This window comes from Muscardinus avellanarius (assembly GCF_963383645.1).
Source record: "Muscardinus avellanarius genome assembly, chromosome: 1".
NCBI lineage: Eukaryota > Metazoa > Chordata > Mammalia > Rodentia > Gliridae > Muscardinus > Muscardinus avellanarius.
In genome coordinates this window covers 123,152,418-123,176,152 of record NC_137786.1, presented here as the reverse complement: position 1 = coordinate 123,176,152, position 23,735 = coordinate 123,152,418, and the positions used below count along the sequence as shown (strand labels likewise).

Genomic DNA, 23,735 nt, shown 5'->3' with positions numbered 1-23,735 from the left:
GAGACCTGGTACATTGATCTAGCTTACAGACTCCTCCTGAGGATTCCAGGGGAGAGAGTGACAAAGGTCAGAGTCCCCCCAACACACACACACACACACACACACACACACACACACACACACACCTCTGGAAAACTCTTGGGGAGCCCTCCTGGACTGATACCCTCTTTGCCCAGCTGAAGGGCCCCTCACCCCAGGGGACAGGAATGGACAGTGTCCTTCGCCAGCTGAAAATCCCTTCGGGGAGGGCCGATGTCTGGGGACATGGCCCCCGCTGCGGCCTGAGCAGGCTGCTTCCTGAGGTCAGTATAATGCACACAGGTCTGGGCCGCTTGGCGCAGAGACGCCTTGATGAGCAAGTTTTCGGGGATGCGGCCAAGGATTGGGCCCGAGCCAAGGAGTTGCCAGAGAATGCACATCCTCAGACTGTCAGAGACGGAGACTGGACTGTAAGGCAGGCGATGGTTTCCTTGGGGATTCAGGTAGGACTCCTCGAAGCCCAACACTCTTCTAAGAGACCAGGCGACTGCTCCATAGGTCCCCCTCCCCTGCCTCTTAGGGGCTTGAAGGGAGCAGAGAAGAAGAGGGGATCCCTGTTCTCTGGAGAGGGTCAGAGAAGGGGAGAACATAGGGTGGGCAGTAGTGTGGGCAGGGCTCTGCCTCCAGCCTCTGAGCTGTTTTTATTTTATATTTATTTGTGTGTGGAGGGGCACTGGGGATGGAACTCAGGGGCCTTCTACCTTCGAGCTACACCCCCAGTTCTATTTTATTTTATTCTTTATTTTGAAATGGGGTCTCACTGAGTTGCAAAGGGCCTCACTAAGTAGCTGAGGCTGCCCATGAACTGCAATCCTTCGGTCTCAGCCTCCCAAATGCTGGGATTACGAGTGTGCACCACCATGCCCGGTTTTTATTTTATATTTAAACTTATTTATTTATTTATTTATTTTTAATTTTTAGTGGTACTGGGGATGGAACCCTTCTACCTCTGGGCTACTCTCCCAGACTTATTTTATATTTTACTTGGAAACAGGGTCTCTTAAGCCAGCGAGACTGGCTTCGAAACTGCGCGATCCTCCTGTCTCTGCCTCCCAAGCGCGGGGATTACAAGCGTGCGCCACCACGCCTGGCAAATTTATTTATTTACTTGCTTATTTATTTATTTTTATTACTGGGATTGAACCCAGAGGCATTCTACCTTCAAGCTATATTCTTAGCCTGATTTTATTTTTTATTTGGAAACAGGGTCTCACTAGGTTGCTGAGAGCCTTGCTAAGTTGCCAAGGCTGGCCTCAAACCTGTGATCCTCCTGTCTCGCCCTCCCAAGTACTGGGAATACAAGTGTTAGCCACCTCACCCAGGGTCAGAGAACGGGCGGGTGGCTGTGGGGTAGGCACTGGCCTCTAGTATCTGAGCTGCTTTCACCCTGAAGGCGCTTACTCACAGAGCAGGTCGCCTTCTACAGGTGAGTAGGGCAGGAAGAGGGAAGGCCTCTTCCCTGTCAGTTCCCAGCAAGCCAGCCAAGACCCCTGTGCAGGGAAGAAGTGAACCAGAGAGCTCAGCTGAGGTCTCTAGAGCTATTTTGAGAGGAGTCCCTCCTAAGCTTCAGGAGCCTGGCAGGGAGCCTCCTCCCCCTCCAGTTCCCCCATTGCCCTTGCCTGCCACCTCCTCTCCCGCCTCCTTCCCCAGAAACCCTAGCGCTCCTGTCAGGGCACTGCAGGTAACCAGGCAGCTGAGTACTCTGACTTGCTGAGTAGGCTCTTAGATCTTGGAGCCAGAGGACATGGGCTCTGCAGGAAACTCTCCCTGTACCCCCACATGGTGGCTCTCTCCAGCCTGGCTCAACACCCAGAGAAGAGCCACTTCTGTGCCTTGCCTACCCCAGCTACCCTCCACTGGCAAACGGGGGCCTAACTCAGGGCAGTGGAACTGCAGGCACATGACTGCAAGGCTCACAGATCCTTCCACCACCTGGGTCAGGACTGGGCAGACACTGCCCAGGGCCTTGTTTGGAAACCTCTCCCTAGAACACCTGAATCTGTTCTCTGCCCCCACCCGCTCAGCACCCCCTCTTCCAACTCTGAGTGCCTACTGGCCCCTAGCCACAGTCTCACTCAGAAGCCACTGAGGTTTGGCAGGCACAGAGGGGGTTAACAGGCAGCAGGCACCAAACCAAGCCTCAGGCTCTTGGTTTAACAGGCCAGCAAAGAGCCCCACGGGCCACCTCTGTCCCCATCCCAACCCCAGAGCTCTAGCATCTGTGAATTGGAGGAAAGAAACATTCTGAGCCCTCCTCCCAGGGAGAACTCTTCGTTTTGCTTCACCTAATCCACACGCTAAGGCTCTGGGCACAGACAGGTAGGTAGTCACCTCCTCATCCCTCCCTTCCTCCTTTGCTGTTTTGTGCCAGGTTCTGTCCAAGCATCCTTTCAAAGGGGGGTGGGGAGCCCCAGACAGATGAGCTCATGGGAAGGGAGAGAGCAGAGGGAGGAGGAGCTGAAGTATCCCAAGCAGAGAGGAGCTGTCTGGACAGTCCCACTGGAGAGGGGCGTGTGCCCACTGCCAGGAGCAGGCACACACTTCCCTCGCTGCAGCTCAGAGACAGGGTGAGTCCTGGGCATCTCTTTATTCTGGGCCACATTGCAGTGGGATCTGAAACTCCCTGGTGCACAGCCTTGGCCACTGTACCTGGCATCCCGGAGCTGTGTTCATCTCTTTGCTCTGAGGTCACCGTGCCCCTTGCCCTCTTATTGGTGGAGGACAGGGGCTCAGGAGGCATTTGAATGCTTTGTCATTTGGCCAGATGTCCTCCTGGAACCCTAGACCCGATCCTGCCCTCCAGATGGGAACCTGAGACAGAGCAGAAAATGGTGTGGAGTACCAGGCAGGACCGGTCCCATCTGTCTCCACGAACATTTCAGTATGAGGTCAGTGGGTCTTATGAGCTAAGGGGAAGGACATGGACTGGAGAGGAGATGCAGCAGGGCAGGGAGGGACAGGACCGGGGAGAAGGGGCACCTGAAGGAAGGCACAGGAGCAGTGGGGATCCTCCTGGGGTAGAAGGCAACTTGGGGAAGCCAGAGTATGCCTCTGGCTGGGGAGAGGGGCAGGGGCAGGGAAGGAGCTGGCTAGTAGGTGAAAAGGAGAATTCACAGGCTTTCAGTAGGGAGAAGAAGCCAAGAAGGGAGAAGGTGACTGGCAGAGGCTGCAGCCATTGGCCCAGAGCCTGGGTCAGCAGACTGGCCACTAGGGTGGGCATCAGCGGCCCTCTGGGGAGGCCTCACAGTCTGTGGGCATTCTGCCGTTGGTTCAAGTCACCCACCCCTAGCCCTGAGTCCCGGGACTGCAGGAAGTTGTGCGCTGTCCTTTCTCCTGATGTACTACAGGACTCTGTGATTTCCTAGCCCTGTTACCGTTTTTATATCTATAGATTCCTTGTCCGTAAAAACAAGGGAGGAATGAATGTTTGGGAGGTTGTCCCAAAGATGAGGCCCACTAATAGGCAGAGCACCTGGACCTATGCCAGGCATGGAGCAGGTGCAGGAAAAAGAGTGGCTCTTCCTATTCGTCTAGCCAACTGTCATTTAAGCCCTTTAAGGTGGGACGGGGCTTGGCTCCTGTGGGGGCCACACAGGTCAGCATTCTATAGGTGGGGGGTGAGATGTCACAGATTAGGGGAACTGCAGGGGCTCCGGGGTGCAGAGAGGACTTTTCCCTTTTGGGTCCAGTCTTGCCTGGACAGACAGGGGTGTGTTGGCCTGGAGGGTAGGCTGAGCAGGCAAGTGGCCTGAGGGTTGGAAAGAAGTGCTTAGCTTCACACCCCCATTGCCCCCAGTCTGTTCCTCACTGCACATAGGGGTTTGCCAGCACCTCCCACCCCTGCCACGGACAACATAGATAGAGAAGAGTTAGGGGAAGGAGTGCACAGCTGCAGAGGTGCCTGGGAGGATGGCAGCAGAGAGCCAGGCACAAGTCCTAGTAACCTCAGGCAAGCAAGAGTTAATCCTGCTGCTGTCTGTCATCTGAGTCCTACAGTGAGGTCGGCCCAGGGCCATCTTCAGTCATCCTAAAGGCCATCTAAAAGTATGCTCTGATATATGAAACTTCTTGACAACACCCCCAGCTATGCTTAAATCCCTTCCGGGATGGGGATCTCATTACCTCAAGAAACTCAGCCCTCTTTGCCGCTCTGACTTCCACTAGATCAATAAGTGCCCCAGGGCCAAACACTAGCACTGGCCTGCCATGGAGGCAAACAGTTCCTAGCTCCTTTGCCACTTGTTAGTGGGGAATTTGTCCCACTGGAAATACAGCAAGCCAGTTTCCTTCTCTGAACCTCAGCTTTGAAAACTGAGCCCTTCTGAAAGCTGAAGGCAGTGCCTCTTCCAGACCAGCCCTGGCCAGATGGGGAGGGCAGGGCAGGAGCCCGGGCAGGTGAAGTCACTTTATCAAGTTGTGCAGAGTGCCAGCCCAGCCTGGACGTGGGCTGTGGGAAGAACAGCAGACCTAAGTCCACCACGAGGTCCTGTGTTTGTGCTTGATGTGGCATTGAGAGAGGTTGGGTCCTTGGTTTCTCCACTGGGACAAGGAGACTTAGCCAGGTATTCCAGGGGGCCGTCCCTCTGATCCTCTGATGTTGTGAATATTTTTTTTTTTTTGCAGGTCTGGGGATGGAACCCAGGGGCATTTGACCTCTGAGCTACACCCTCTGCCCTATTTTTTATTCTTTATTTTGAAACAGGGTCTCCCTGAGTTGCAAATGGCCTCACTAAGTAGCCGAGGCTGTCTGTGAACCACAGTCCTCCTGTCACAGCCTCCCGAATGCTGGGATTCCAAGCGTACACCACCACACCTGGCTTAATATCTGCTTTCTTGCTTTACTCCTTTCCCCTCAGATTCCTGTCCCATGGTGGCTCACCTATGGGCAGTGGAGGAATGGGGAGTGCTCTTGTATGGGCGCCTCCATGCCACTGGAGGACACGGGAAGCAAGTGGCTGATTCTGAGCACTGGGGTGGGAGTTTGCTCTTCCCCCTAAGGCAGCTCCCTGGGCAGTGAGACTACATCACCACCACCGGGATGGGGTAGAGCTCAGGTAGAGCACTTGCCAATTATGCATGAGACCCTGGGTCAAATCCAGCCTCCCAGAAGCCCAGCCCATGTCCTTCAAAAGTTCTTGGAGTAAAGCCCAATACAGAAGATGCCACTGATCTGGCTAAATATCGAGGTCTCGTGTCCACCAGCAAGACCCAGACCGGCTCCCCAGAGGCTCCTCTGCTCAATCCAAGTCCCTTGCCTCATTTCCCCATCTGTTGGGAAGAAAGCTCCTTCCCTGATATTTCAACCCTGGAAAAATTCAGACTCTGGAGCACAGACAGCTCCTAAACCAAGGTCCTTCCGGTCTGTTGAAACTGGCAACTTGGTGGGAGGCTGCCATCTCCTTTCTGACGTCTTGCTTGGGCAAGCATCACCTACCAATCCCAAGACCCTCCTGGAGCGCTCCCAACTTCTAACTCCTGGCCAGGGTCTCTGGGTCGGCAGGCAGTAGCAGAAATGGAAGACAGAAGAAAAGTAGGCACTTCCTTGCTGTTCAGTAAATTGAAGCTTTTCTTTTTTCTTGTTCAGCAAGGAGTGAGAGAGATAGAGATGTGTGTGTGTGTGTGTGTGTGTGTGTGAGAGAGAGAGAGAGAGAGAGAGAGAGAGAGAGAGAGAGAGCGAGCGAGCATGCAGGGAGCAAGAGAGGAAAAGTCCAGGGGTTCTGGGACAGTGGAGCTCCTAGCCAGAACTTGTCTTTGGTCCTGCACTTGGTAGCGCTGACTCAGCGCTATGTAAATAGGCAGAGCAGTACCCGTGTAGCAGGGTCAGGGGCAGCCTGATGCCCCATCACCAGACTCCTCTTTGAATCAACGTGAGAGCAGACTCCCACCAGCTGTCATCTATTTTTTCAGAGTCCAGAGCAGGCACATGAGCTGTCTGCCTGGTTAGACCAGGCTGAGAAACAGGGGGCAGGAAGGGTAGCCCATCTGTCCCTGGGCATATAATGGGCTCTCTTAGAGATAACCACAAGTCCTCCTAGAGTGACTGTTCAGCCACCCTGTCCCAGGTGGCCCCCAGGATGGGCAGAGTCCTCCAGGGTTCTGAGGGGTAAAGGGATGAGGCATCTGTCAGAGTGGAGTGGGTGACCTCACCTTCACCAGGCAAGAGCATCGAGGTCCTCAGATGACAGACCTGGCAGTGTGGATGGGCTTGCCAGGAAAGGATCATCTGGGGTCCTCATTAGGCTCCTGGTGAAGCTTCAACACATCCCACTTGGTGCCCCTGAGAAAAGCTACACTCAAGACACATTCAGAGGAGACAGTGCATTTATTGTAGCCCAGAGATCCAAGCAATCAAGTGGCAAACAAACTCTTTCTGTGGCCAGCAGATACATCCTAGCAGCTGGGTCACAGGGAACTGTTTGAGCATCTCTCCCCTTTTAACCACCCCTTCCAACCACCACACCTCACGTGGAACCCAGACACACGTAAGGACTCCTTATGCAGCTGGCCATCCCCCTCCAAGTGCACAAAGGGCAGTAAGAACATTCGATAATTTGACTTTGGTGAATCAACTCAAAACACTGAGAAGCGATGCCACCCTCCCCCGGCAGTGTGACTTCAGGGGTAGATGTAGCAAGATGTTTTATATTTGTATATATATATAATATATCTATACTTATACAGAGAAGCTATGTACAAATGCATCAGCAAGCTTCGGTAGAGGAAGACATCAAGAGGCACGGCAAGGGACGCAGGCTGTCTATCCTTATAAGCAGGACAGGAGATGGCTGGATTTAATACTCATCCCAACAGTACCAAGCCAGTCCTATGACCTGGGACTGTCTTTCTGCAACCTGGCCAGTGTTCCCACCTGTCAAATTGCTTAACCTAACTTTGTAAATACTGACCAGCCCACCTCCCTGTGGAGACTCACAGAGAGAAATATGGATCCAACCAGCTTTTCCTTTCTATCTACTGGGAAGAGCCGTGATGAGTCCACAGCTAGACAGGCAGGTAGCTCTTCCCAAAGCCAATTCCAAGGCACCTCGAGGCATTTCAGCCCTAAAATATTGTGCTTTGTTCTTATAAGCTAAATCCCATGGGTTAGCCAGCCCATCTCTCTTTGCTATGGTCCTTAATTAGGAGGAGGAGACAGATGGGGGAGGAGGTCTGAGAGAGTAGGAGAGGCAGGGTCCTTGAGAAAGCCAGAGACCTGAATCCAGCCTGGAAGCGTGCAGCCAGAAGCAGGGCTGGAGCAGCTGCTGCAGGAAGGGGAGCTGCGTGCTGGCGTAGGCTGGGAAGCAGGGTGGAGCAAGGGTGCGGAAACATCTCACCCATCTCCCACCTCAACTCACAGATCCCCATCTTGCTCCCAACCTGGCTGCCTTTGGGGAGGCAGCTCTGAGAACCTCAAGAAGGATGCGTGTATGAGGTCGAGCACCTGGGGCAGCCATGACTCCTAACCAGCACCACCTGCTTGGCCCAGGCCTCTGGTCAGGCAAGGCTTTCCCCAGGCTGCACTCAGACAGAGAAGAGAGGGAAAAGACCCTAGGACTCTTGGGCTTCTTAAAGGAGAGTTGGACTTCTTAGAAGGAATGTAGGGACTCTTGCAAATAATCGTCCTAAATGTTATAAGTCCTGGAAAAAGAAAGTTCCCCCAACATTGGCACAGATTTTCACATCCTGTAAACGGAGGGCATGTATGAGGGGACCGAATCACACAATCTGCAAACTGCAGAAGCGTATGCCACCACGCTCACTCAGTCTCAGCTGGTGTCAGGTGCCCACCACCCACCTCTCTGCTCCCAGCTGGCTGGCTTGGAGGGCAGGCGGCACCACCTGCTCCATGCCCACACCCATTGGCAGTGTGTTGATTGGCAGTTAGGTACTGAGCTGATGAGTTTAGAATTTCCAGAAGGGCTGGACTCGCCTGGCCCAGGAGTTCTCAGGCTGGTTCCCGTGCCCTGCTCAGTGTTCACCCGCCTGGCTGCTGCACCAGGTATACCCTCCCTCCTTTAAACCCCAAGGCCCAGATTCTAGAATCCCTGCCTTCTCCCCCAACCCTAATCCTGGAAACAATGGCTGCAGAGAGGGAAATAAACACACCAGAAAATGAATCTTGGCCCTACAGTGCTGGCCCAACAGTCCTACATGGCAGCTCTATATGGCTTTGAGTGTGTCTGTGGCACTCAGCACAGTGCCTGGCATGGGCTCATGCTCAGTCAATGGTCGTTGAATTGAAGTGAATGAGGCTGGATTTCCCATATGCTGTTGCTCTCCCCCCAAACTGGCCGTCTGATGGGCAGAGGCAGGGGTTGGTCCCTGAAACTGTCATGGTGCCATCTACCCTGCTTCCCTCACTCATTTCTGTCCCGGACACCTACCTCCCTGAGCTCCTGGGACAGGACCAGGGCTTCATGGCCCCACCACTACCCACCAGGCCTCAGAGACTCTCCCATCAAGAAAACCATGGCTCTTCATTCCGACTGGAGACTGAGGAGCTAGGGAACTTTCTGTTGCCTGGAGCCTCAGTTTACCCATCTGTGCTATGAGGGACATGGTTAGCTGACCTCTGAAGGTCTTCCTCCAAGGCCTCAGCCTCTGAATCAGCAACCTCTGTCCCCATCTTCCTCCCTCCCTCCAGGCTTAAACAATCCCCTTCAGTGTGAGTGGATGGTGGTGAGAGTCTCTCCCATAAGTCAGCTTCCTCCCCACATAGGAGGGAGGACTCCAAGTGTATAGGCTGCACCCAGGGCTCCAGGCCCCATTGCCTCCTCGCCTGCCCTCAGGCCTGCCAGCCCTCCCTCTTGCCAAGGAGGTGGAAAGCCTAAGGGGCAACTGGAGAAGCCAAGGCCCTGAAGGGAGCCGCTCTCCTGGGATCTGAACTTTGGCCAGTGAGGGAGGTCGCCTGGGGTCTCCAGCCAGCCCCACTCAGGATGGAGCCCACACCCCTCCATCCCTCAGCAGATTTTGGTGTCCTCGCCAACATCCCCCAGGGTGGGAGGCAACAGCAAGCCAAGAGCCTCATGTGGGAGGGGCCAGGGTGGAGCTCCCTGGCCTAGGCTGCACCCAGGCTCTCCTCAGCCCTGGCCTTCCTTCGGGGCCCCAGAAATGCACACTCATCCCTGCAACATGCCCCCCACTTACAGGAGCCCATCCTCCCTCAGGCTTATGGGCTGTTCCGGTCAGCTCAAAGACCGACGCGAGGCCAGACCAAGCATCAGGGCTCCTCTGCCTCTGCCCACCTCTGCTGGAGACCCCACACAGGGACCGGCAGGCTGGAGCCACTCCTCTCCCCTCCCTAGGCCCACACATCCCAGACGCCATGCCACAGCAGGTTCTCAGATGAAGAGAGGTGGGTCACTCTTGGTGCAGGGTGGGGTACGAAGTTAGGGGGCCCAGGTCGGCCCAGGGTTCTGTTCAAGAGAAGCACACCGACAGAGGGCAGGCGGGGTCACACTGTACAGGGCGGAGGGAAAGAGGCGGGCAGGGAGGCTAGGCGGGCTACTTGGCGCCCTCGTCCGCGTGGCCCTCGCCGTCCGTCTTGCCCTCCTCCTCGGTCTTCAGGTCGTCCGTGCTGAGCTTCTGCTCTTTTTTCCTCCTCACACACTTGACCACCATCAGCACCAAGATGACCACAGCCAGGAAGCCCCCCACAGAGGCTCCCACGATCACCGCCACCGTGGAGTCCCGCTCCGGGGGCTCTGCAGACACAAGGCAAGCAGATGGCCAAAACCAACCAGCCCCAAGTCCCGAGCACCCAAAGGCCACTGGGGGAAGGCAAAGTGGAATACTTAAAAGATGGGGTTTGAAATCAAGCAGACTCAGATCTGAGTCCTGGTTGTTCCGTTTACGATTGTTTGACCTCAGGTAAGTTATCCTTTTGTGTGCAGGTTTTGTACTGGGACTGAACCCAGGGGAGCTCTACCTCTGATCACACCCCCAGCCCATTTTATTTTTCATTTTGAAACAGATCTCCCAAGGTTTCTGAGGGTCTAAGTTTCTGAAGCTGGCCTCAAACCTGTCATCCTCCTATCTTAACCTCCCAAATATTGGGACGTTACAGGGTACACTACCATGCCCTGCTTAAGAGTCAAATATTTAAATTTAAAATGTGACTAGACTTCTGAACTCCAAGTATGTTCATTCAGAATGTCTATCCAAAATTGTTTTTAGTTAGTGAAAATTTTACTTTTTTCTTTCTTTCTTGTGTGTGTGTGTGGGGGGGGGATACTGGGAATTGAACCAGGGGAACTCTACCACTGAACTACACTCCCCCAGCCCTGTTTATTTTTTATTGTGAGACAGGATCTCACTAAGTTGCTGAGGTTGGCCTCATATCTTTGATCCTCCCGTCTCAGCCTCCAATGCCTACCTAGTTAACTCATCCTTCCTTCCTTCCTTCCTTCCTTCCTTCCTTCCTTCCTTTCTTTCTTTCTTTCCTTTTTTTTTTTTTTTGTGTGTGTGGTACTGGGGATTTAACCCAGGGGCATTCTACCTCCAAGCCACAGTTTCATCCCTATTTTATTCTTTTATTTTGAAACAAGGTCTCACAAAGTTGCAGAGGGCCTCACTAAGTAGCTGAGGCTGGCTGTGAACCTGTGATCCTCTTGTCTCAGCCTCCCAAGTACTGGGATTACAAATGTGTGCCACCATGTCAGGCTCTAACTCATCCTTTCTAACCTCAATTTTCTCATCTGTAAAACCGAGGGTGATAGTATCTACCTTGTGTTTTTGTTTTGTTTTGGTGGTGGTACTGGGGATGGAACCCTTCTAGCTCTGAGCTACACTCCCAGACCTATTTTGTATTTTTTTTTTTTTTTTTTTTTGGAAACAGGGTCTCTTAAGCCAGCGCGGCTGGCTTCGAACCTGCGCGATCCTCCTGTCTCCATCTCCTAAGCTCGGGGATTACAAGCGTGCGCCACCACGCCCAGCTTAATTTTGAGGTTGTTTGTTTGTTTGTTTGTTTGGTGGTGGTACTGGGGTTCCTGGAAACCCTTCTACCTCTGGGCTACACTCCCACACCTATTTTATATTTTTATTTGGAAACAGGATCTCTTAAGCCAGCGAGGCTGGCTTCTAACCTGCACACTCCTCCTGCCTCTGCCTCCCAAGCGCAGGGATTACAAGCGTGCACCACCACGCCGGGCTCTCGTGTGGTTTTTATGAACATGAAAGGAGAACGTCCAGCTATGAAAGCCACAGCTCTCCTTAAGGTGTGATCATGGCAGTATCCTTCTGAGGACTCTCAGAGCCCTTTCCCCTGAGTGACCAACGGGGGAAAAAAGCAGCCACCCTCTTCCTGGTACCGGCTGCAGCTCCCCACTCACCTTCCAGGAGGACCTGCAGGTAGATCTTGCCGTGGCCACGGTGGCGGTCGGGTGGGTTGGTGACATAGCAGTTGTAAATGCCCTCATCCTCCAGCTGCACGTTTTTCAGCGTCACGGACACATCATACTTGCTGGGGTTCCCTGAGAACTCAACGCGGTCTCGGAACCGCTCCAGCTTCAGGTTGATGATCTTCATGCGGAACTGCAAGAACTGGGGGCAGGGTGGAGACCGGATGGGTGGCTGGGGGAGTGGGCTACCACAAGGATGGCTGGGGATGGATGCACCCTCCTACCTGGGAAGAGGGGCCGTTACCTCAGGAGGGCCACACCCCTGTGTCAAAGCCCTCTGGAGCACGCAGCCCACCCAGGGGTTCTGGTCTGTGCAGGAGCAAGTGCCAGGGAAATGGCTTCACACTGTGGGGCTCTTGCCCCCACCCCACTTGCACCCAGACTCACCATCTCCTCTGAGCAGTTACTGCACTCCTGGTAGGTCCAGTTCAGGGAGAACTGTTTGTGGTTCACCGTGTAGCAGGAGTTGAAGGTGCAGGACAGGCGGGCGTCAGAGCCGTTAAGGATATTCAGGATATTGGGGACGGTGACTTCCATGCTCCACCCTGGAGGCACTGCAGACAAAGCCGCGAGCTGGTGAGGGTTCCGGCAGGGCCAGAGGAGGTGGCTAGGCTTAGCAGAGCTGCAGGAAGCAGGTGGGGGACAGCGGGACAGTCCCGGCCTTTGCAGAGGCCACTGCTGGGCAGCCCTCCACTGCTCCCACCCTCCTGCTGGGGCCACTGGCCAACTGAACAGGGGCTCACTGTGCCCACCCCAGTGTCCCCTTCACCATCTCCAACCATCTTTTGGGGGCCCAAAGCCCTTCCAACTGAGGCAGTAGTACCCACCAGGGGGCCAGTGGCTGGGGACAGATAGACTCAGAAGGCCCCATTGGCCTCCATGCCTAGGGGTGGGCAGGACATGGTCTTGGCCCAGCCACCTCATCTTCCGCAGGCCAACAGGCAGGGGGGAGGGCAGAAGAGCAGCAGACAGGGAAGAGGTGCCCCAGAAGAAGAGGCACTGTCCCAAGCACCAGCCAGCAACCTCGGGGACAGGAGTCCATCCTGAAGATGTCAGGCCTGGAAACGCAAGTAGAACAGCTGATACAGGCTGACAGCTGCCGGGGTGGAACTGGGTAAGAGGTACCGGACTCAGGCCAGGAGACAGGGTGCTGAAGCTGAGGAAGACCCGTCCCCGCTGCTGTGGAGTCAGAGCCGCACAGGCAGCTCACAGTGCTGTGCTGTGCATGGCACAGACATTGAAGGAGGCGTCACTTTCTTCTTCTCTTTTCTTATTTTCAGTACTAAGGGCAGAACCCACTGAGCTACGCCTCTAGCTCTTTTCTTTCTTTCTTTCTTTCCTTCTTTTTTTCTTTCTATCCTTCTTTTTGGTTTATGTTTATTTGTTTTTATTTTGAGACAGGGTCTTGCTAAGTAGCCCAGGCTGGCCTCAAACTTGCGATCCTCCTGCCTTGACCTCCTGGATGCTGCAAGGCCAAAGTGTCCACTTCCAAGGTCAGGACAACACCTCCTTGAATGTTGAGCCCAGACGTTTCACTGCCCCCATTCTAGCCCTGCTCGGTTCCCAGATTATCTAACAATATTGTCAAAACCTCCTCCCAAAGCTGGGTGTGGTGGTTCTTGTTTGTAATCCCAGTACTTGGGAGGCTGAGACAGGAGGATCAGGGCTCCCAATTTTCAGACTGTTCTGCTGCACCGAGCTGCTGGTCTCTAGCACAGGTTCAAAGCCAGCCTCAGCAGCTTAGTGAGGCTCTCTGCGCTTAATGAGACCCTGTTTCCAAATAAGAAATAAAATTGGGTTGAGGGTATAACTTGGAGGTAGAATGCCTCTGGGTTCCATCCCTAGTACCAAAAAATAAAAATTAAAAAAAACCCTCCTCCCAAAAGATGAATCTAATATTAACAGGACTTGGGGTACAGAGCAGCTCAGGGGTAGAGCAGGTACCTGGGATCCATCCCAGTACCATGCACGCTAAAAAATTAACAGTAATGTTCACCCCATTCATCCTATTATTTTCCAAACATTTATAAATCTGCTCTGTGCCAGGCACTTAGTTGGGGCATCTCCAGGGGGCAGTCACTGCATTTTGGAGCCTGTATTCTAGTGAAGGGACAGTCAGTAAGAAGGAAAGACCATGATTACAGGCCATGCTACAGGATGTGGACTAAAGTGAGGGAGGGAGCTGCTGCACTGGGGTGTCGGGGAGAACCCTAAGAGGGTGGCGTTCAGGCAGCACCTTTGGGCTCTGAGGGGCTTGAATCCCAAGGCAAGGGGAGCATGGAGTCCCAGTGGCTGAGATGCCCTTCCTTCATCTGAGGTAGCACAGGCAGAGTGATGATGGCGAGGCAGAGGGTGAGATGGGTGGTCAGAGAGAGACTCGGCCACAGAAGGCCAGAGCAGGGAGGGTGCGGTCTTCTGAGGGCAATAGAGGGGCTTGAGGAGGGGGGCTGTTGGATGGAGGATTATAGCTGTGGACATGGAAGTGGTGGGGACCAGGGGGCACAGTTAGGCCCTGGTTTGGCCCAAGTTCCAGCCTTCGTCAGCTGGGAAGATGTGGGCAAGTGCCTTCATGCTCTAAGCCTTGGTCTCCTCTGTCAAAGGCAGCTGAGGGATGCCAACTCTGGGGTATGTTGTGATAACTAAAATAAGAGTAAGTGCTCAGCAAATGGTGCCTATTATCCTAAATTCTCCTTACATTCTGTCTCATAACAACAGGGCTTTGAAGGTGGGACAGAGGAGATGGGGCAGGGGGAGTCTCCAGCCCCAGGTGTCCCAGAGGCTGCCCCTCAAGCCAGCTGGCTGAAATGCCCCCAGAGCTGGCAAAAGACCCAGCTGCAGGACTCCCAATTTCCAGGCTGTTCTGCTGCACCGAGCTGCTGGTCCTAGCACAGAAGCAGATCTGCAGCCCAGAAGCAGGAGAGTCAAAGCCATTCAGAGCATCCTCAGCTCTTCCCATCCCTCAAGGAAGGGCCAGGGCAAGTGGCAGGACTGAAGGGCAGGAGATGCTCTGAACCACTTGGCCCTGGAGGTGGCCGGGGAGCCCTGGATGGAGGGACAGGCACTCAAACTTCACCCTGCAGGGCGGAGGACTCCAGGTATGCATTTAAGTGCTCTTTAGGGGGCTACCAACTAGGGAGGCTGTGTGGGTTCCCACCAGGAGCAGCAAAGCCCAGCTCCATTTCCTGCACTTGCAGATCCATTTTGAAGGCACGTGGCACAGTGCCAGGCAAGGAGATGCATGGAAAATACCGTACCGCCCCCACCCGCCCCGGAGCCTGAGGTTGGGGGAAGGAGCCAGTAGAGGCTTGCCCTGAGTTTACCTTCTATCCCAGCAACACCCCATCCTCTCTGGCACAGGGTCTCCAACGGAAAAGGAAGTGCTCTGTGAAACCAGGCTGGCTCTGTGAATTTCACCCACCTTGGGCCTCTCTGCCTCATCCCAGCGGCCCCGGAGCAGAGCACGTGCCAGGTTCAAACTTGAACTCCACCAGGCAGCTCCCTCCACCAGGAAGGAGGTGGCACTCATCCCTGTCACGGGGAGCCAGAGGCCTTCCCTGGTCCGCCCTGCGGCAAGGCTGAGAGAGAGGTGCAGTGCAGTTCCTGCCTCACCCTCCCTGCAGAGGCACCAGGCAGGACACGTGTGCCCTCTAGCGGGGACGGGGGTCAACATAAAGTCTCTAAAGCAGAGCAGGATGGGAGGGTAACAAAACCAGAGGAATCCAGAGCTAGGAGACATCCCGCCCCCCAGGTTGTGGATCTAGTGGCCTGCAGGTTTCACCTGGGAGGAAAGAACAGCATCCAGAGAATAGGGACACGCTGAGGCAGAAATAGGCTCCTGAGAGTTAGCCCAAGGTTCAGCCTGAGGCCTCAGAATCCTAGAGGCTCAGGGCCCCAGGGTCCAGGCCCTCGTCAAGGACCAGCTGATCATTGCTCAAAAGCAGAACTGTGAGCACAATCCTGGTCTCTTGAGGAACTCTGCTGCTTGAGAAAGTAGCAAAGCCAGGCCTGCAGTGAGAGAGACAGACGCCCACGAGGGGCCAGCAGCGTGGGGTGATGCTTCCGCCTGATGACCTCATTTAATGCTCACAGTCACCTTGGTACCACCCCACTTTCCAGATGAGGAAATGGGGCTCAGAGAAGTGAAGTGAATAACCCAATCTCACAGCTACAATTTGATGTTATGCTCTCCGGCTCCAGACAGAGTCCAGGGGTCAAAGCTGGACAGAGATGTGATTGTCACCCCAAGACGTCCCAGGGAGCAGGACTCAGGCTATGTGGCACCTTCTGCCCCATCACTTCCAGCTCCCAGTGCCAATCAGGCACACAGAAGGGGGGTACTTCTGTCCAAGAGGAGCCCAGTCTTTCTACAGTCCCACTATCCAGACCAGGTCTGCGTCTGGATCTCCTGATTTCCAGCTCACAGAAAGGAAACCAGGATACAGGAGGGACACAGCTGATGCTCTCAGCGCATCGCCAGGACTGCCCCCTCCCAGGTGCATCTGGCCCCTCCAGCCTATGTTCTGTCTGACCCATCTTGCAGAGACCATGAAAATGTGCTCAGCTACTAATCACTGTCTTGCAGATGCTGGAAGTCAATTCTCTTCACTCTTCTCTCCAATCCTGTAGCAACCTATGATGTAGGCTTGTTTTACTGTTGATTTTGTTTGTTTGTTTGTTTGTTTTTAAAGGGGATATCTAAGCAGAGAAACTGTCTCCTGGAGCATCCCCTGCCCCCAGTGAGTGTGACACCCAGCCCACCTCCTTACCGCACCACCTTACCGTTCACAGCCCCTCCCAGCCCAGTTTACCCCCATGCAGCCAAGAGCAATCTGTCCTCATCCTTCCTCACCTTCAAACCCTCAATGGCTCCCTGCTGCCTTCAGGACCAAGTCCAGGCTCCTGCCCACATTTCCATCCCCATTTGCCATCTGGGACAGCCCCATCTCCTGCCAGCCCCATCTCCCCACACCCACACCGCAGTGACCCCAGAGTTCTGAGTCCTGAAAACACCACTGTCTTTCCCTCTCTGGTCTTTGCAAGTGTTTTACTTTGTGGTGGGAAGCCCTCCCCTCTCTGTCCTGGGCGTCTCCATGTGCCCCTCAGCTGCCGGCTCGCCAGGCATGGCCTGGGTGACAGCTTCCCAGAATTCTGATCCTCTCGCCAACCCCATCCCTTTCTCTTCCATGTGACAATGGAGGCAGAGCTGCATAGTGGTTATGACCAGTGTTCTAGTGCCCCATCCAATCTTAGGAACAATAGTTAACCTTTCTCATCTGTAATCTAGGGACCATCTATGTAATAGGACCTACCTCCCAGGGCCACTGTGGGGATTAAATAACCTCTTCCAGGTACAAAGCCCAGCACAGTGCTGGGCAAACAGCCCTTGGTAAGAGGTGGCCACTGTTATCATCATTACTGGCTCTGTTACACAGACATTGCTACTGTTTGTCCATGAGCCTGTGTCCTGCAAGGGGTTCTGGGGAACTGGTTCTTATTCATCCTGGCCTTCTGGCATCCAGAACAGCACGTGGTACACAGTAGGTGCTCAATAAAATTCTGGTTTGGGAAAGGAAGACATTGGCCTCTATGTCCAGCTCCCTGCCCCCCAGCAGCCAAAATGCACAGTGAGTCTGAGTAAGGACCAGGGTCCACGCCGGAAGCCCTCATACAAATCAGACTTCAGTGTCCAGGCCTGAGTCTGCGGAGTCAGCAGTCCTGAGATCCCATTTTGAGCTGAAAATTTGTCTCCTGTGTTTCTGTTGTGGGTGCAGCCACTGACCAGCCTGGCTTTCTCTTCACCAACTCCACGCCCCACAAGCCCCAACCTGGACACCGGCCCTCCATCCTCGAGATTAAGGCTACTGCAGCCACCAAAGTCCCGCTGTCCACACAGGCTCCGCCACAGCTCATCAAGTTCAAGTTCAAGATCTCCACCCCGGCATCCTCCACCACTCAGGTCTAGTAAGGCGTTAGCTTCCTCCCACCACCCCTTGCAGGCCTGTCACCCGGATCTCTTTGTCCAGAGTTCATCTCTCCTAATCCCAGGCTCCTTGTCCTGCTCCCGGAGCCCATACTCCTCCTCAGAGGAAGTGCTCCCTGACCCCCCAGGGAGGTGCCTGTCCTCCAGCTCTGGCCCTTACTGCAGGCCACCTCCCTCAGGGAGCCTGCCCTTCTAGATCACTGCCAATGTGGCAGTACCATCTCTTGAATGCTGGGGGCAGTAGAGCCCAGTGGTTTTGAGAACTTGCTGAAGTCAGGCACATGGGAGTTCAGATCGCAGCTGCCTGCCGGATGCTGGTCACGTGACCTTGTGGGCAAGTTACTAAACTTCTTTGTGCCTCAGTTTTCTCCCTGTAACATGAGCATAAGAACAATACCTGCCTCATATGATCGCTGTGAGGACGAACTGAACAACATGCCCAGGCTCATGCAGAGTGCTCAGAAAGCCTGCCACGGTCAAGCCCACTGTGGCAGGCACAAGGTGTTCCCACCTCGCTGGCCCCACAAGACCTGCGGCTCAGTGGGAGTCACTACGAGAATAACAAAGTCGGCTCCAAACCCAGGTCCCTTCCAAGCTTCCACAACATGTCTGCTCTGTCATCAATATGATAAATAATTCAGCAAAGCTAACAGGCCTCGTGGCACAGCCTGTAAGGGGCTCTGCACAGCTCTGCTTAGCACCCCTGCTCAGTACCGTGTTCATCACCCCAGAGAGGGCGAGAGAGACATCTTGTGATGAGGAATATTCCCACTGACAATCCCTAGACTTGACTCTCAGTCACTATATCAGCAGTGAGTAAATTCTGGAGCCAGATTAAATCTGTCTACATAGAAGGCAAACAAATACCTTCCCAGCCCACCTGTCACTAGGAAGTCGATGAGTGGCCAACTACGGAATTGAATTTCAGCACTGATTTGATGGGGAGTCCACAAGGCTGAGCTGGACAGTTCCCAGGCTGGTTTAAAGGGCCCAAGGCTCCAATTCATTCTCATTCATTCTTCTCTTTTCTCTCTCTCTTCTCTCTCATATCTCTCTCTCTCTCTCTCTCTCTCTCCTCTCTCTTTCTCCTCTCTCCTTCACCTGACCCCCCTCCTCTACCCCATCTGGCCTAGGTCCTGCTTCCCCAGCCCCCTTCCCAGCCAGAAGACCCTCCCTCCAGCTTGCTTCCCACTGACTCCCACACATCTTCCAACAAATCAGTGGTACAGTCTCTCTCTCTCTCTCTCTCTCTCTCTCTCTCTCTCTCTCTCTCTCTCTCTCTCTCTCCCCTCCTTCCCTCTCTCCCTCCCTCCCTCCCTCCTGAAACCCCAAATCCCCCAGATTTTAGGATCAAGTTTTCCAAAAGAAGCCCTTGAAAGAAACCAGAAAGTTTCAGGACTCCACATCCACAGCAGCTAAAAAGATGATAAAAAGAGCCCTGGAGAAGACTCTGCAGATCCACCTGCCCTGGGCCCACCCCACACGGCTCCACTTCAAGGAAACGCAAAGAAAAATCATCTTCAGGCACTCAGGCCCCCAGCCCAACAGTTCTGGGACCAAGCTGTCCTGGTGTTATGCAGTCCCATGAATGCCCCCAGTCCCTGCTCCTCCCTTCCCAAGGACACTGGGAAGCTCAACGGCTGTCCTCCTTCCTGCCTCCCTGCCCCCGAGCTGCGGCGGCAGCACAGCTAAACCCTCTGACCCCGCGGGAGCATGCAGATGTGGGTCTAACTTACCCAAAGTGAAAAAGAGACCGAGCCCCGCGAGGCTGAAGGCAGGGCGAGGTAGCCAGGCATCCCTCCGCATTTTCAGAGACTGAGATGTCGGGTGGAGGGGGGGCAGGGGATAGGGCGGTTTTAGGGGCCGAAGGACTATGAGGGAGGAATGGTTAGATGCTGAAGAAGAAAATGCACGATGTACTTCTAAGACATAGACAACAGTAAGGAAGCTTTATTTCCATCTCTCTAATATGGCCGACTTGTATGTTGCTGCTAAAAAGAGGGGGGGAGTTTGTAAGAGAGAGAGAGAAAGAGAGAGAGATAAAAAGGGGATGGAGTAAATATTATGGTTGGTGGATTTCAGAAAGCAGGTGGGAGGGCATAAAACAGTCTCTCTGAAAAGAACAAAGTTCCCAGAAAGTTTTCCCCTCTAAAACAAGAACTAAAGCAAACCCTGCCTTTCTCCTTCCCTTGGAATGATTTTTGGATTTTGACAACAGAGAAATCCACTTATTTACAAGCTGCTGTCAACAGAGAGCTCTTTTTATCATTTAAAAACACCCCCAAAAAAGGCCAGAAAGAGGAAGTATTTGTTTTTATGTTATTTGGGAAGGGGTCAGGGAAGTGATTTGGAGGAGCTTTTGGGAAGTAATGACTTCCCCCATTGTTCTAGCATTTATACTGAAAAATAGAACATCAGCGAAGCTGGTAAAAATAAATAAAATTCTAATAGATTTTGTAGTCAAGTGGAACGGCACCTTTGGGGAACCCCAACTCAAATCAATAGAAAAAAACAGCTGGGCATGGTGGCGCATGCTCGTAATCCCCACGCTTGGGAGGCGGAGACAGGAGGATGGCGCAGGTTCGAAGCCAGCTGCTCTGGCTTAAGAGACCCTGTTTTCAAATAAAAAAGTATAAAACTAGGTCTGGGAGTGTAGCCCAGTGGTAGAAGGGCTTCCAGGAACCCCAGTACCACCACTAAAAAAAAAAAAAAAAAAAAAAAAAAAAAAAAAAAAAAAATTTGAGACAACTGGTAAAAAAATATGAACTGAGTATTAGATCACATTGATGAATAATTTCTTATTTTGTGGGATGCAGTAAGTAGTATAATGGTATGTTTTGTGGTGTGTGTGTGTGTGTGTGTGTGTGTGTGTGTGTGTGTGTGTTTTACTGGGGACTGAATCCAGGGGTATTCTACCTTTGAGCTATACCCCAGCCCTATATTTATTTATTTATTTATTTATCTATCTATTGGTGGTACTGGGGATGAAACCCTTCTACCTCCGGGCTACACTCCCAGACCTATTTTATATTTTTATTTGGAAACAGGGTTTCTTAAGCCGGCGCAGCTGGCTTCGAACCTGCACGATCCTCCTGTCTCCTGTCTCCGTCTCCCAACCGCGGGGATTACAAGCGTGCGCCACCACACCTAGCTTATTTTATATTTTTATTTGGAAACAGAATCTCACTAGGTTGATGAGAGTCTCACTACTTGCTGAGGCTGTCCTGAAACCTGTGACCATCTGGTCTCAACCTCCCAATAAGTGTGTATGCACCACCATGCCCGGCTTGTAGTTATGTTCTTTAATATTTTCTTTGTTCCAGATACACACTGGAGTGTTAAGAGATTAAATAGCATAATGGCTAGAATTTGCTTTAAGGTAATCCAAAGGGTGGAGAAAGAGGTGGGAGAAGTGGGTGTTCCTGGAGCCGGCGATACTCCAAATGATCCAGAGAACCTGAGGAGGATGTGAAGCATCTTGACGCAGTCTTTTATATACGATTGAATTTTTTTCTTTTGGAGAAGGGGGAAAATGGGCCCATGTCACCAGTAGGAGAACTCAGGGAAGAGCAGAAAGGTGGCCCTAGGCAAAGAAATGGGCAGGTCAAGCAGAACCCAGTTACATCAGCAAGCCCATGTACTGGCAAAGCGCTGTTTATGTGCAGAAGGAGCAAGAAATATTTATGGCTTTAACTCTATGTCAAGAAGTTGATAGGTGATATCCCAGTTTAATCTTAGCCCTAGGATAGCTGAGGATCTTAGGACTTGGCCCACCCCAGTTTAAAGGCCCTCAAGCCAAGGCCTTGGTGAAGCACCTGTACTTCCCAGGGTTCCCACTGCTTATCACCCACGGAAGGACAGCCCTGAGGTTGTTCAGAGAGGCACAGAAGAGAAGACCAGGAGAACAGATGAAGTAATTCGCTGCTTTGGACCATATAAAAGACTGTGGTAGGAAGCAGGATGCGGGGGACAGAGGGGTCCCTCCAGAGTGGCTGACAGAGTAGAGAGTAAACAGTTGGCAAGGCTGTAGTGGGTACACTGGAACCCAGCCAGAAAACCTCTGAAGCTGCCAGGAAAGGAAGACAGGACCACAGGGAAGAGGCAGAGCCTCAGAGTCTACCAAAGATCTGTACCTCGCACTGATCGCTGCCCCAGCATGCACACACTCTGTCCCAGGTGCCTGTCACCCCAGCCAGGGTCTGCCCCTGAAGGGACAAGCAACCAGGAAAGAGCAGGGGTGCACCTGAGGGAAAGTCTCCTGCAGCAGCATGGCCAGGCTCCATCCCACCCCAGCCCAATCTGAGGCAGCTTCCACACCAGCAGCTCACAGGTGTTCCAGGAGGAGTGGCCAGCACCCACTGGATGGGATGCAGGGCAGGCTCCTGCTCAGGCCCGACCCACCAAGTCCCAGTTCTATAGCCCCACTGCCTGCTGCCTGCTGCCTGCTGTCGCTGCGCTGCTGCCACCACCGCAGACACTTTTCAGCCTAGCTGGTTGTCAGAGATTTTTGGTTTGATGTAGCCGGCCTCCTCCTTTTTCTTCAAGTGGCCAAGGATGCCCCTGAGGCCCAGAAACTGAAGGGAGCTGCTTCCCTGACCTACTTGATCTCATACTTGGGTCCAGAAGCTTCTATCTGAGAAGGAACTAAGGCAAAAAAAAAAAAAAAAAAATGGGTCTAGTAGTTCTTATGCTTCCAAGCAGAATTTAGTCAAGAGAAACCAATTATCTAGACTTGGAACAGCCTGTGTCTGACTCAGCCAAGACCCCAAGGATCAGTTGAGAAAAAAATCCAAGAAGAGAGGCCCTGGCAGGGTGAAGCCAGGGGAGATCCATCTCAGAACCTCCCATGACCATTTTGCTCAGAAAGAATAAGCTTGCCCTAGAAGCCATCAAAAGCTGGGGAAGAGAAGCTTAGAAAAGATATGCAGAAGAAAGACACCAGGTCAAAGATAGGCTATATCTTTGGGGGAATGAAGCCCTGTGGTTTGGAATTTCTACCTGGTGTTTTCTTTGGGGGTGAGGAAGTGTTCTCACTATGTTACCCAGGCCATCCTCAAACTCAGGCTGCTCCTGCCTCAGGCCTCCATGGAGCTGGGATCACAGGCCTGCAATACCACCCATATTCTGGAGCTGCGAGATTCTCCATTATTCATGGGCAGCCTCACCCCTCTGCAGTTGGGGCTGCTTTCTTGGCAAGGGCCTGAGTGCTTCTGGAAACCTCCGAATATGGGAGCATCTGGTGTTCTAGGGAACTGAATTACTGCAAATTCAAGTAACAAAACTGCTTGCTAACCAGGAGGCGCAGCCAGCTCCCTCCCCAGCAGCTTCCACACCCTTCAGAATGTCACCACTCAGGGCTACAGAGTCCCTTGTCAGACTCAGCCTCCTTACTCTATGGATGAGAAGAGGGTTAAAGTGATGTAGGACAGAAAAAATAAGTAGGTAGAAAGGAGACAGACAGGAAGAAAAAGTAAGATAGAACTTTAATATGAGAACCTGGAGCTGAAGTGCTTCAGCCTTTATTCCCCATACCAGTTCTCTTTCCCAGGCCTGACTCTTAAATTTCTAGGAAATCTGTAGATTCTAGAGCTAATTGAAAGAAACTATAATTGCCTTATACATTGTTAACAAGACAGATATTTTGAAAAATTTATAATTTAGGACACTCTCCAGCTTATCTGTCAGTCAGATAAGGAAGACCCCAATCAGCCTGAGGACCCTAAGTTTAACCAGATCACCAGGAACCACCTTGGGTCTACTGGACTGAAATCATCCTCCCGAAAGCTGACCAGACTACCAGACCACCGTAAACTGCTTCAGGGACTAACGACTGAGATCATCCTCACGTACCTCGTCTAATCTACCCCTCATGAAGTCCCCTATGAGAAGAGAGCCCTGCTCTCCACAAAATACCTTCTTCATCTTGAGGTGGTCCACAGTCCCTCTTGAATATGTATTTCTTTCCTTTTCCCCAAATAAACCTCCATCCATACCTGACTGGCACAAGCTCAAATTCTTTTCCATCACCTTAGCCAAGGATCCCACCAATCCTGAGTTTCTGAGCTGAGGAATCAACCTGTCACCCAACAAAAAGGCTTCCTGCCCACAGATATCAGAATTAACAAGAGATAGGGCCTGCATCAACAAAAATATTGTCATCCACACTGTTCATTTTTTTAAATTAAAACTGAGTTGGGACCAGTATTTGAAAGGAGACAGGAGGTTCAAGGCCAGCCTCGGCAACTTAATGAGGACCTCAGCAACTTAGTAAGACTCTGTTTCAAACTAAAAAATTAAAACAGGGCTAGGAATGTATCTTA

The 23,735-nt window shown here is 52.7% G+C and overlaps 1 protein-coding gene across 1 annotated transcript; it reads right to left on the bottom strand.

Moving 5' to 3' along the window:
• Positions 1-9,540: 9,540 nt before the first annotated feature.
• On the bottom strand, positions 9,541-19,233 carry SCN2B (sodium voltage-gated channel beta subunit 2; the record flags this gene model as incomplete). Its single annotated transcript, XM_080708877.1, has 4 exons — positions 19,152-19,233; positions 11,823-11,989; positions 11,367-11,577; positions 9,541-9,740 (listed from the first exon to the last, which is right to left on the bottom strand). The coding sequence occupies exons 1-4, from the start codon at positions 19,219-19,221 to the stop codon at positions 9,541-9,543; spliced, it is 648 nt and encodes a 215-aa protein (XP_080565003.1). The 5' UTR covers positions 19,222-19,233.
• Positions 19,234-23,735: the final 4,502 nt, after the last annotated feature.